The sequence below is a fragment of the Anabrus simplex genome, chromosome 4 (assembly GCF_040414725.1).
Source record: "Anabrus simplex isolate iqAnaSimp1 chromosome 4, ASM4041472v1, whole genome shotgun sequence".
Taxonomy (NCBI): domain Eukaryota; kingdom Metazoa; phylum Arthropoda; class Insecta; order Orthoptera; family Tettigoniidae; genus Anabrus; species Anabrus simplex.
In genome coordinates this window covers 128,765,855-128,780,163 of record NC_090268.1, presented here as the reverse complement: position 1 = coordinate 128,780,163, position 14,309 = coordinate 128,765,855, and the positions used below count along the sequence as shown (strand labels likewise).

General features: G+C 36.3%; 1 protein-coding gene across 1 annotated transcript in view; it reads right to left on the bottom strand.

Annotated features, from left to right (window-relative positions):
* The window catches only part of LOC136871692 (eEF1A lysine and N-terminal methyltransferase homolog), a 68,863-nt gene that overhangs the window by 16,163 nt on the left and 38,391 nt on the right, over positions 1–14,309 (bottom strand). The window contains exon 10 of the mRNA XM_067145203.2: positions 2,952–3,080. Within this exon, the coding sequence (XP_067001304.2) occupies positions 2,952–3,080 (129 nt within the window). The remainder of the gene's footprint in view (positions 1–2,951; positions 3,081–14,309) is intronic.

Sequence of the window (14,309 nt, the reverse complement as noted above, 5' to 3'; positions counted from 1 at the left end):
ATCAGTCTGCAGTGGTAAGAATCGAGGGCTTTGAAAAGGAGCAGCAATCCAGAAAGGAGTGAGGCAAGGCTGCAGTTTGTTCCCCCTCCTTTTCATCGTTTACATAGAACAGGCAGTAAAGGAAATCAAAGAGGAATTTGGAAAGGGAATCACAATCCAAGGAGAGGAAATCAAGACCTTGAGATTTGCCGATGATATTGTTATTTTATCTGAGACTGCAGAAGATCTCGAGAAGTTGCTGAATGGTATGGACGAAGTCTTGGGTAAGGAGTACGAGATGAAAATAAATAAGTCCAAAACAAAAGTAATGGAGTGCAGTCGAACAAAGGCAGGTGATGCAGGAAATATTAGATTAGGAAATGAAGTCTTAAAGGAAGTAGATGAATATTGTTATTTGGGTAGTAAAATAACTAACGATGGCAGAAGTAAGGAGGACATAAAATACAGACTAGCACAAGCAAGGAAGAGCTTTCTTAAGAAAAGAACTTTGCTCACTTCAAACAATGATGTAGGAATTAAAAAGATGTTTTTGAAGACTTTTGTGTGGAGCGTGGCATTTTATGGAAGTGAAACATGGACGATAATTAGCCAAGAAAGAAAGAGAATAGAAGCTTTTGAAATGTGGTGTTACAGAAGAATGCTGAAGGTGAGATGGACAGATCGAATCACGAATAACGAGATACTGAATCGAACTGGTGAGAGGAGATCGATTTGGCTAAATTTAACAAGAAGAAGAGATAGAATGATAGGACACATCTTAAGACACCCAGGACTTGTTCAGTTGGTTTTTGATGGAAGTGTAGGTGGAAAGAACGGTAGGGGTAGACCAAGGTATGAATATGACAAGCAGATTAGAGCAGATGTAGGATGCAATAGTTACGTAGAAGTGAAAAGGTTAGCACAGGATAGGGTGACAAGGAGAGCTGCAACAAACCAGTCTCTGGACTGATGACTCAAACAGGTTATAATTATATTATACTATATTACATTATAATTATATTATACTCTTTTGTCTTAATATTCTAGATATTTGAGTTATATTGGCTGTTTTCATTGGAAGGCCGTATTTCTAAATGTAAAAAGTCAATAAATGGTGAACACGACTTTTAGACCTACGTATAAAATAAATATAATCCATTTTAGTTGCTCATATCATGTCTTTCGATTCATCTCATTAATTCCTCCGCTGAGTTCAATGTCAGGAAGGGCATACGGTTGTAAAATCTCGCTACGAAGTTCCGTCTCATTTCATACTCAACCCCGCAGAGAAAAGGGATAAGGGTATCGTATTATCATATTATGCAACATTGATACAAAATAACTCAATGGCCAGTCACTTGTCTCTTTCAGTTGAGCAGTAGGCCTACCACACAGTAAACCTGATCACTGCTTTCATTTTAATAGTCTTGCACCGCTAACTTCACTGCTACTGGCGTATCGTCATTCCAAGTGACGTCATATTCACTGCCATCTCGTCAGTCATGCAGATGCACTGCAATCGAGACTGAGAGCAATCAAGATCCCTTCTTTTTGAACCTTTTAAAAATAGTTTTGTTCCCGACTATAGAGTCCAAACTGTGTGAAGCTATTCCCAAATGGTTCCTGGAGATGGTCTCTGATATTCCTAGCTGGTGTATGTGTAGCAGAAGCCACTCCTGAATAAAGCCCATGTTGAAAGAGTGCCAAACCACTAGCTGATAACTAGCGAATGTTACGAATTGTATGTTACATAGTGACTGGAAGCATTCTTTTGGTAACTGTGGCTGTTGGCTGTTTTTAAGTATATTTCATGGTTGTTCTCTACATTTATCACATCAGGATTTACCTAAACAGCTGTAAATGAGATAAGAGGGACTGCATTGTTTAGGTTAGGTATGGTATCGCCTGGATACTGTAGTGCCAAAGGTTCCATGATGGAAAGAATAAAATAACAGGAAAGTGTGCCGCATTTATGGATGTCTACAGGTGTGGAGGTAATGCGTTTTATTATTATAATGTTTAATTTTGTACGTTCGTTATCTCCCATTTTTCATTAACGCACACCCTAGTACGTTTTGCTTGGCGTCTCCGAAAATTGTTGAAAGTGGGGACATAAAAAATCAATATTATTATTATTTGTTAGGTATGTTGGCAAGTAAAACAATTGTGATTGGATTATTTTTATCACATTTAAACCTACTTCTCTCCCAAAAAAACCCTACATTTGCCTGAGTTACGAGATATTAAACAATCACTTTGTTAGTGATCTCACCTGCCTATATTAATAGGCCTAGCAACAACCGTGAATATTTCTTAACTAAACTAGTTTCTTCATCCCGAGGTGGTGCAGCTCTTTTTTAGACAGGTCCCCACTGGAAGGGAGCTGCATGTACCAATTTCACCACAAATCAACCTTCCTGCCATTCGTAAATCTCAGGCAATATGGTACCGGGAACAGAACTCAGACTCCCGAGAACGGCAGCTAATTGTGCTAACCATTACGCTGGCGGACATTAACTACAAAACACAGACATATATACATGACTGATGTGTGCTTGCAATGTGCAGGTTGGACACAAAACTATTCACCTATTTGTGCGACGTCATCAGAGCTGTAGTAGGCCTACGCTACAGAGGCAGACATTTCTTAACTACAAAACACAGATGTACCGCATGATTTTTTATGTGTGTTTTCACTGCGTGGGTCGTACAGACGAAACTATTCACAAATTTGTGTGATGTCATCAGAGCTGCATAAGGTTTGTAGCCGCTTCGAAGCGGAATCGCTGTTCTTCTCTGACGTATTACGTCGGGGGTGTGTGTCTTGTATGTGAGATTTATTTTTTCATTTTCTTTGTCTTGAAAAGCCAAGGGGGGTCTAATATATAAGTAAATACAGTACATGCAGAAGAGTACAGTATTTCACCAAGATAAACTTTAAGTATTTGTGTGTAGAGTGTGTAATAACATACCTTCATCGCCTATACATGTCTTTACAGCTTGAAGAAGGGATGGTTCAAGAAAATGTTGGGGTGGACAGCTCATCCCGAGACTGGGATTTTTACTATCTACATCAAAGAGTACCACATGAAAGGACGTGCCTGTAACATAAAGTATTACATTTTAATCTGATATTAACAATGAAGACCAAATACAAGTGACTGAATCCTCAGAGGAAACACAAAGCTCTTTTCCAATTAACAATTTCACAACTTTTTGGCAAGTAATAAACTTTAAACAACTATGTACCTTTTTAAACAGACCATTTATTAAATGGCAGAAGTGTATTGAATAGGTGGACCTAATATAATTAAATTCTTTTAGAATTTCATCTTAGATATTTGAAGTCAATACAGAACTGCAACGAAGTTTATCACTTGTAATAATAATGCTAACCAGGCATATAAAAACACAATTTTGTTTTGAAATATTAAAATCAAAGTTGCTAAAATCAGCAAGGACATATTTTTTTAAAACAGTGTCTCAAAAATAACTTAACCTCAAAATTCTTAAATGCCAATCTCAACAAATGCAAAAGCACAAGTAGGAAACGAAAAACGCAATCCAAAGTCAACACATTATGTATAAGAAGAGAAATTAAGTTTGTTTATAGAAAGAAATACTGTCTCAATGCAAAACTATATGACGCTCATGTGGCAGCTCCTCTTTCCTTAGTCCCATTAGAATGGGATTCTTTTCAAAAACATGTTAACCTGAGACTATTTCCAATCATTTCAAAAAACATGACACTTTGAATTAAAAGCTAATAAATTTGAAAACCAACAATTTAGCACCCTTTTCAAAAAACATTCACACTCCCCAACATAAACAAGTCAACCATAATTTTAATTCACCAGTTATGAATCTCACGAATTTAAATTTGAATGAGATTGACTTAAAGATCATCGGCAAGGGACCTAAACATAAGTGGGTCAACCTTCTTAAGAAAAGTAACAAAGTGGAATCAGAATTGACCATCAGCAAATTACCCTATGAGAAAAAAGATGAAATTAGACATGAAATAAAGAAAAACTGCAGAATTCGTTCACAGAAAAACATTACATTACAACATGCGAAAAAACGCAACATCCCAATTAAACACATTTTTAAATTGAAAGAAAAGTAAAAAATGATGAAATAGTTACAAAGGCAGATAAGGGAAACACCATAGTTCTAATGACAAGAGTTTCTCCGTCATAACTAAAGATCCCACCAATAAAACTCAACAAAGCCTTTAAAGGAATTTTAAATAATACTGTAACCCTTTTCAATGAACAACAAATTTCCAAACTTATTTTAATGAATTCAAAACTCCCCACTGCTAGATCTTTACCAAAGATGACCAATGTTCTAATCAGGCCAATCATTAATTACAAAAGTAGTCCGACTTCCAATGTTTCTTGTTTCATACAAAAATTCTTGGTTAAATATTATACATTTTCCATAGAATTCAGTAACATCACAAACAAACTCAAATGAAATCCTAATCATGGGAGTCGAAGGGGTAGTATGTGGTCCTGTGGGTTCACTTCTTGCCGGTGGAAGTGTACTAATATCATGCAGGAAATGCCATTCATTCCTACCAAGTCCGATACATGTACGTCCACGCCCTGGCCCCTGGACAACGGATACACTGCGTGTATACGGCTAAGTCATTTAGGGGCGAAAAAGAGAGTTCCCCACTCTTCAAAATGGGGACCCAACAACTAAGGGTGACAACCCCGAAAGAAAACATCGGCCCTCCAGGATTGCTGGGGGTTGACGCTGGGCTGACAACCCAATCTGTAAAAAAACTCTCATTATGAACTCTGAAGAAAAAATAGCCGGCCTGACCTTTTAAATCAAGAATTGGAGGAGCTCTGCACTTAACAGGAAAGAATGGGGAAAACTTCTTCAGAAGACCAAGGCCCACAAAGGGCTGTCGCACCAGTGATGATGATGATGATGAAATCCTAATCATACTATGCACTCGTTCAATATTATGAATACGTACACCAACATTCCCATAGCTGAAACCATTAACCTAGTTAAAGACAACCTAAACAAACATAACCTCTTAAGTAAACTTGAAATACAGCAGAAGAATTTTTACATATTCCGTAGTTCGTTCTGAATAATAATAATTTTACATTTAATAACATAATTTATCTGCAAAAAGGACTCCCTATGGAATCCCTTATTTCTGGAATTTTGGCAGGAATTCATATAGACAATCTGGAAAAACCAAGATACTCAATAATTTACCAGGTATATTCCATTGGTTGAGATACAGATGACATTTTCACCATTATTGATCAACGTATCACTGATAGTACAACCCTCCTTAATAAGCTAAATACTTGTGACCCCTACATAAAATTCACAGTTGAATCTGAAACAGATAAACTTTAAATTTTCTAGATCTTAAAATTAGGAGAAGCAACAACCATCTAACATTTGAAATCTTCAGAAAACCCACCCAGACAGCCAACATGATCAGACAAGATTCACTGCACCCGGGCTCCCACAAAAAGGCGTCTTTTATAGCATGATATATAGAGCCTTGAACATTCCCATGTCCAAAAAAACTTATAAGAAATTAACACCATCCACATTTTAGCAAATCTTAGCAGGTTTAACAGCAATTTTGTAGACAGAAATCTCTATAAGATAAAAAATAAACCCACCACCACACTTAATAAACAAAAGAAAGAGAATACTGATTTTGTCACCTTCACTTTCAACAGCAATAACTTTACCAAATCTCAAACACAAAAAGAAAAGAAAAACAAAACAAAACAAAACAAAACAAAACAAAACAAAACAAAACAAAACAAAACAAAACAAAAACAGAATCTCAATGTCACCCTTAGAACTAACAACATTACTAAACTTTTCTATAACACAAACACACTTAACAAATCCAACAAACATTTGCATTCAGGGGCCTACAAGTTGACATGTAACCAGTACAACACCAGCTATATGGGACAAACTGGGAGAAACTTCCATATCCGCTACAAAGAACATGTTAATGCAGCTAAATACAAAAGATTTTCTGCTATGAATGAACACATGAAAGATCACAATCTCTCATTCTCCACCATTGATAAAGATCTAGATATCCTACATATACCCAAAAAGGGTACTTTATTAAACATTTTAGAAAATATTTATATAAACCTTGATCAAAAATCAAATCCCATCTATAATCTTAACAAAATCCAAGAAGAAAGGAACATCCTGGTTTAAACAAAGCTCAGTTAAATCTGTCACAACACACATTACTGGTCCGTCCTCCCATATTTCCGCTCACTCTCCCTCCACTTACCCGCCGTTTCTCTCACCCAACGCAACACCAGAACGGTCGCCAGTCAGTGTGGAGGTCAACACCAACCCAACCTGATCTAAACAAGCATAGGGCTGGAGGAAAGAGGACGCGAGTAATATTTTGCGACTCTTCATATTATCTTTTACCTCTACCTCATTTTGCGTTCTCATACTCGGCTTTTTGTTTTTTACTTTCAGATCCTGGCTATACTTGTATTCTCCATGATGCAATATAACGGATCTTTCAAACAATTCATTCCGTTTCCAGAAACATGACAAATTAGAACAATATCTAACTGTCTTCACAATTCTTTAAGTATTTCCTCCAGCCAACCAATATTGTATTAAATACGGCTGGACCCACACTTACAACTTAATTTGTCCAAGTTTGAATCCATGTACATTTTTAACAGATTTCCATTGCACTTGTAAGCTATGAACATTTTAACAAACTCCCATTACATTTGTTGACGTACTTTATCTTGGTTTTTATGTATCACTGTTGTTGTTATACGTCCTTTATCGTGTTATTTTGCTGATCTCCCCTCACCCACCGTTTCTCCCACCCAATGTAACATCGGAATGGTCGCCAGTCAGTGTGGAGGTCAACACCGACCCAACCTATCTACACAAGCATAGGGCTGGAGGAGAGAGCGCGTGAGTAATAAGCTAGGTCGAAATGTGTCCTAGATATTTTTTAAACAACTATGTAACTTTTGAAACAGACCATTTATTAAATGGCAGAGGTGTATTGAATAGGTGGACCTAATATAATGAAATTCTTTTAAAATTTAATCTTATAACTTTTTGGCAGTTATCCAGCATGAACACTTATCAAGCTTTCCTAAACAATGTTGTATTTTGAATTTCTTCGAAAGTACACATGTGCCTACCATCGAAACTTAATTCCTTCACATACTGGACTTACAAGGAATACAGAGAATACTGTAGTATAATGTAACATATGAGAAAGAGGAGTCAAAATTAGTGCATATCTACATCATTTAAATGTTACAGTAAAATCCTCTATTAGTACATAATTCTGACAATCTCAGCACCAAAAAACAGAATTTCTTAAACATTAATATTGCTTTCCTCAATTAAAGGTAAATTATACAACAAATTTTCACTGCAATTGATTAATGAGAATTATTATAGTGTTATAATTTGGTCCCTTCTTCTTGTTCGTCATGCTGAGAGTGAGTACGAGTCTCAGTACTGTGTAGTATGAATGATGAAGAACACATCCTAATTTGAGGCTAAGAAAGAACAATGTTATTACTACTTAACTTCTAGTTTGCATGTAAAGATAAAAATTTCGTTGTTCCGTATTGAAAAGTATCACAGTTAAAATTGAAATAATACTGTAAATAAAGAGGTTCAACCTATTCAATACAAAAGAATAAGAAATGCAGTGATTACATTCTTATTTAATAATAAGTAGAAGTGGTACCGGTTTTGACCCTAGTCTAGGTCATCATCAGCCAATTAAAACATGAAAAACAATGCATAGGAAAAATAAAATTTAAAAAATCAAGTTCACTCCGGATCAGTAGAAGAGGCGATAGGCCTATAAAATTGACGGGGGTGGACACTGTAAAATGCAGAAGAAGTAAAATGTAAGTCACTTAAAAGAAACAGTGCGTAATTTTCAGAACGCAGTATGGCACACGCAGTGTTAGGCAAAGTCTTATAATGTTTATGAAAAGCGGAGAACGGTTAAATGAGCTAGCTTGTATACACTGTCAGGCACAAAGTCAAAACACAATCGAACACATATGAAAATCCATAATCGTGCTGAAGCTGAGTAGATCAATTGAAGTAACTTGCCAGCTCCCGGCGATCAGCGCGATATATTCAACATTAGGCACTGTGGTTTCAAACGCCAACGTAAAATGAAGAATAGCTTAATGATCCAGTATTTGCTTCGGTTGCGGGAATGTAAGTATATATATAGATACATATAATATAATTCAATATAATTGAATAAGTAATTGTGATCCTGTAGAATTTTTGGAAGATGTGAAAAAAAAATTGTGAAGAGAAAAAGTATAGTAAAAAGCGCAATACCGGAAACAAATGAAAACATATATGCACAGTGCACTATTTTTTTAAATATAAAAAATTCAGGTCGTGATTGAAGTAGTCAAAGTCGGCACAAGGCACGAGTTAAATTTGAATGAGAAGAGCCGAAATGAAGGTGGCTCTTTTTTTTTTTGAGGAGAAAAAAAAAGATAGGATAAATTAAGAGAGGAAGAGGAATAGTGGAATAAAAGAGATTGAAGTTAAACGGTGTTGAGGAAGGTTAAGATAGGGAGATGAAGGAGGGGATAAACTGGCCGCAACTTCAATATCAGATACTCTGAACATATCAACGCCATTAAATAAAACAGATTCTCCGCCATAGGAAAACACATACAAGACGCCAAGCATAATTTCACCAATATTGAAAAAGACATGAAAATACTTAAAATTATTAACAAAGGCCCCCTCTTAAACACTACTGAAAATTGCTTTATTCACCTTGACCAATACTTCAACTCTAATTTCAATTTAAATGACATTTCTGAAAAACCCAACATCCTTTTCGACTTCCTAATTCTTCTTCTCAAAAATTCTAAATTTCAAAACCCCAATTCTATTTTCCATGCCTTACAAAGTTCATACCCACATTTTCTACCTCCAATAGCCCACCCTCCTAACCTACCCTTCCTTCATCTCCCTATCTTATCCTTCCTCAACACTGTTTAACTTCAATCTCTTTTATTCCACTATTCCTCTTCCCCTATTAATTTATCCTATCTTTTCTTTTCACCTAAAAAAAACAAAAAAAAACAAACAAACTACAATGCCACCTTCATTTCGGTTCTTCTCATTCAAATTTAACTCTTGCCTTGCACGACTTCGACTACTTCAATCACGACCTGAATTTTTTACATTAAAAAATTAGCGCACTGTGCATATATGTTTTCATTTGTTTCCGGTATTGCACTTTTTACTATGTTTTTTCTCTTCACAATTTTTTTTTTCACGTCAACTGTTCCAAAAGCTCTACAGGATCACAATTACTTATTTAATTATATTGAATTATATTACATGTATCTATACAGTATATACTTACATTCCTGCAACCGAAGCAAATACTGGATCATTAAGCTATTCTTCATTTTACGCTGGCGTTTGAAACCACAGTGCCTGATGTTGAATATATCACACTGATCACCGGGAGCTGGCAAGTCGCTTCAATTGATCTACTCATCTTCAGCTTCAGCACGATTATGGATCTTCATATGTGTTCGATTGTGTTATGACTTTGTGCCTGACAGTGTATACAAGCTAGCTCATTTAACTGATCTCCACTTTTCATAAACATTATAAGACTTTGCCTAACACTGCGTGTGCCATACTGCCGTTCTGAAAATTACGCACTGTTGCTTTTAAGTGACTTACATTTTACTTCTGCATTTTACAGTGTCTACCCCCATCATTTTTATATCGCCTCTTCTACTGATCTGGAGTGAACTTGATCTTTTATTTTCTTTTTCCTATGCATTGTTTTTCATGTTTTAATCGGCTGATGATGACCTGGACTAGGGTCAAAACCGGTACCACTTCTACTTATTATTAAATAAGAATGTAATCACTGCATTTCTTATTCTTTTGTACTGAATAGGTTGAACCTCTTTATTTATTTCAATTTTAATCTAGTTTGCATGTGCAATAATAGTTGCTAATAGAAAACCTTGTTCACAGTATGGTAAATCAAGTCAATTTGAGAAGAGTCCACCCTTTTCAATACTAGAATACTATATTATCTTTTTAATAGAAGTACACTTTGAACTATTCAAAATTAAAAGAACATATTTCATCCCTCAGTGAGCACATCTTCAGCTGATGGGAGATCACGAAAGTATACCAAAATACATGGCAAATAGTTAACAAGTAAACATGCTAAAATGAATTTAAAAGTTTTGGGAACATTTCATACAGTAAAATACCAGTATAACAAAATTTTGGGGACCTCAGAATTTAGTTTAGTATAGTGAAATTTTGTTATACTGAAATAAATCAACTGTTAAGAACTTGCCCCTTGCTAAACCTGTTGAAGAATATACGTTATTTCAACATGAATTTATACATAATAAACCTTAATACTGTATTTATTAAATGAGAGAAAAATTAGGATACATATATATACATGAAGTAATGATATAACGTACAGGTACTTGCAAGAAGTTCTCAGTATCTCAAAATTTACCATGTACCGGTACATTATGTCCTCGACTTTATATTTTGAAAAAGTCTGTGATTTTATTCTGAACACTCCCAAACACAACCGAATATTCAAGGCAGTCAGCAACCACTGCACTTGAATTTAACACATTCTGGCACATCACTTCGTGACAGAAGAAAATCCTGAAAACTACATGCCATGTTTGTTGCCCGCACAAGAGTCAAACTCTGTTGAACACTTTGAGGCACATCTTTCTCTTCCTCCTCATCATCACATGGATTCCTATCAGTTATAATATCTACTATTTTAGAAATCGGTATGTTGGAATACATGTCTTTTATGTTACTTATATGTTACTTTGTGTTACTTTCTTCTAGTTCAAAATCTTTGGTTCTGCTGCAAAATTCAATTATGTTGTTGAGTACTGCTGTCGAAGTAAACCTAAAATGATTCTTTTTTTTAAAAAAAAATCTGTATAAACTTTGCCATGATATAGGTTGGACTATTGCTAAAATTTTCTATAGAACTTACGGATGTGTTTATTTTATGAATTATGAATAGTGTAGTTTTAGTATTCTCTTATGACATTAATGATATACTGGTACAGTAAAACCTCGTTAAGACATTTCTACAGAAGACAACAAAAAAGAGCATGTTAAGCAAGAAAACGTACTACTGAATATACAAATAAAAACTATCCAACAGGGATATAGAAACACTAAATATGACTTTTTCCGACGTGAGGGCTCATCAACTTAGCACACTGGGACAAAATGCTGGCAACCAGGAATGAGTTAGCTGGAAAATTTATAATGTCCAATAATGGACCATGTTCCCTATGGGAATTAACAGCTATGTCATGAGGGCATTTTACGCCGTGTATCTGCGGGTATAGTGTAAACTACCGTATAATCCCGAATACCACATGCACTTTTTCCCGCCAAATATTTCTTCTAAATCTTGGGTGCGGGTCGTATTCAAGCCGTTCATTCTAGTAAATATTTACTATGTTTACATGGAGTATTGAAATAGATTTGAATACGGTTACCGTACTCAATATACCACATGTAAAAAGGCATTCAGGTCTTATTGTGTTTTAGTTACATTCTAGAAAACAAGATAGATTTTTTCTCAATATGGTTAAAGTGGCATGTAAACATGAATTGTAAGGTAATGAAATACAGTAAATCAAAGAATATGGGTAAATATGCGGTAAATATGAAAGCCACTGCTGCGGATGCTCGATCGTCATTTGTTTCACAAGTGTTGCTGGCATGCTGGGTGCATGAATAGCTGATCTCGCGGGATATCTTACTTTGCGAGAGTCGAGACTGTTGGTTATGGATGTCTACCTCGCTCACATTCGAGTTCATTATCTGTCCTGTGAAAGTGCTTCTCGATAGTAAGCGATGGATTCAAAATAGCGTCTGCGGTCATTCACTGTGCGTGAGAAACTTAAAGTTGTAAGCGAAGCTGAAATATACGGAAAAACTTCTAAAAGGTAACGGCGATCGCAGAGCGTTTCGCGGGCAGAGTGCAGTGTTTCCGGAAATTGAAGAACCAATCCACAAATTTGTGATAGAAAAACGTGTGTTAGGATATGGTATTCCTAGTGAAATATGTCAATTGAAAGCACTAGAGATCTCAAAAGAACTCAAAACACAGGGTTTTACCGCAAGCCGCGGATGGATCTGAAACTTGTATCGGAGAAAGGGATTGTGCATTCAGAGACGTACGTCTATTTCACAATGTCTCCCTGGGGTGTATGAAGAATAATTAACGGCCTTTCAGCGTTACATTATTCATTTGAGGAAGCCAAATTTTTATTTGGTGTCGCAAACTGGGAATGCTGACCAGACACCTGTCTATTTTGAAATGCCGTTGGAAAATACAGTGGATACGAAAGGTTCTAAAAGTGTAACCATCAAAACAGGTGATAACGAAAAGCAACGATGCACGGTAATGTAGTGCGTATTAGCGGATGGAACCAAACTCCCTCCATATGTGGTTCTGAAATGGAAAACACTTCCGAAAGGAAATTTGCCGTCCAGTGTTATTGTTAGATCACATGAGTCCAGCTGGATGGACAGTGCGTTAGTTGAGGACTGGGTGAAGAGTGTTTGACAATGTCACCCGGGAGCTTTGTTACAAAAACGAAACATGCTTGTGTTGGACAGTTACCAAGGACATACAACTGACGCTGTAAAAGATATGATGAGGAAAGGAAAAACCGATGTTGCGATAATTCCCAGAGGACTCACTTCTATTCTACAGCCATTGAATGTGTGCGTGAACCGGCCTTTCAAAACTGCAAATCGTGATCACGCTTTAACACCAACTGGACAAGTGAAGAGGCCTGAAGTGGGACTAATATGCAGCTGGATCAAGACCGCATGGGCGTGCATTCCCAACGATCTAGTGCCCTAAAGCTTTAAGAAATATGGAATTTCAAATTCAGCGGAGATAGCGAGGACGACTATTTGTGGAAAGATGCCAGTGACGAAAGTTCCTATGGTGAAATTTCAGATGACGATGGTGAAATGTGAATGATCTGAATATTGGACCGATTTTATTTACAATTTTTGTGATGATTTTATTAATTGTAAGCTGTTGGAGTTTATATTTGTGGTACATCTGAAGAAAAATCGGTATGTAAGTTATCTGATTTTTTCCCGTATTTTGCCGTCTCAAATTTAGGGCGCGGATATTAATCGGTGGCGGGTGGTATTCGGGATTATATGGTATATCTACCATATCTAAAAATGAGAGGAAAGTATTATTAAAAGGTGTGAAAAAACACGCGAGAACAAATATGTAAACCTTTTCTGCTGGGGCTTATAAAATAACAAGTTCACTGAAAGTTGTGAAAAACACCAAATATCAAATATGAAAACATGTGCACAGGGGCCAATAAACGTATCAAAGTATTACTGCAGATCACACTCTTTCTAAAACAAATGTTAGTAGAAGCCTTTCATTTCGGAGCAGGGGGTTATTAAACATTATTCTCTGGTCACACTCTTTGACAATGAATTGGAGGTTACACTCGCTCATGTGCAACTGGAAGGAATTACTTTGGCTGCCATTTTGAATCGAACAAAACTTCGACCAACTTAAGTGATCGAGTTGAAACTCGAAGGCGTAAGTTCAACATCTGCGACCTCTGCGTGCTTCAAGATGCGGACGCCCAGTTCACTTTCTGACAGATTTTAATTTTGTCTTCATTAGTAAGGAATTTCACGACTTTGAAGGGATGAAGTCATACTTCTTTCCTATTTCTCCTTTCTTTCCTCCTTTTTCGATCTCCCGAAGTATTTTACATTTTTATTTTAAAGAAAACTGCTTTTGCTTCTTTTGATTCATATTGGCGAAAGAACTGGCACACTAATACACATGTTGTTTCACGAACGAAAGATAAACAATGAACGCGTCATGAGACGTGAATAAACGAATTGCAGTACTGAGTATAGAGATGTGAAACCGTAACGTTTACAGATTGATTGTAAATATGGCATTCCTACCCAGCCAATAGTGATACTTCTTATGTATTGGTTACTTTGAAATCAATATCCAGCTCGACCAATCGCGTACATGTATGGATTTTTTTTTAAAATACTTTATGTCACAGTGACACAGATAGGTCTTCCGGCGACAATGGGATAGGAAAGGCCTAGGAATGGGAAATGGTTGTGGCCTTAATTAAGGTACAGCCCCAGCATATGCCTGGTGTGAAAATGTGAAAACCATCTTCAGGGCTGCCGACAGTGGGGTTCTAACCCACTATCTC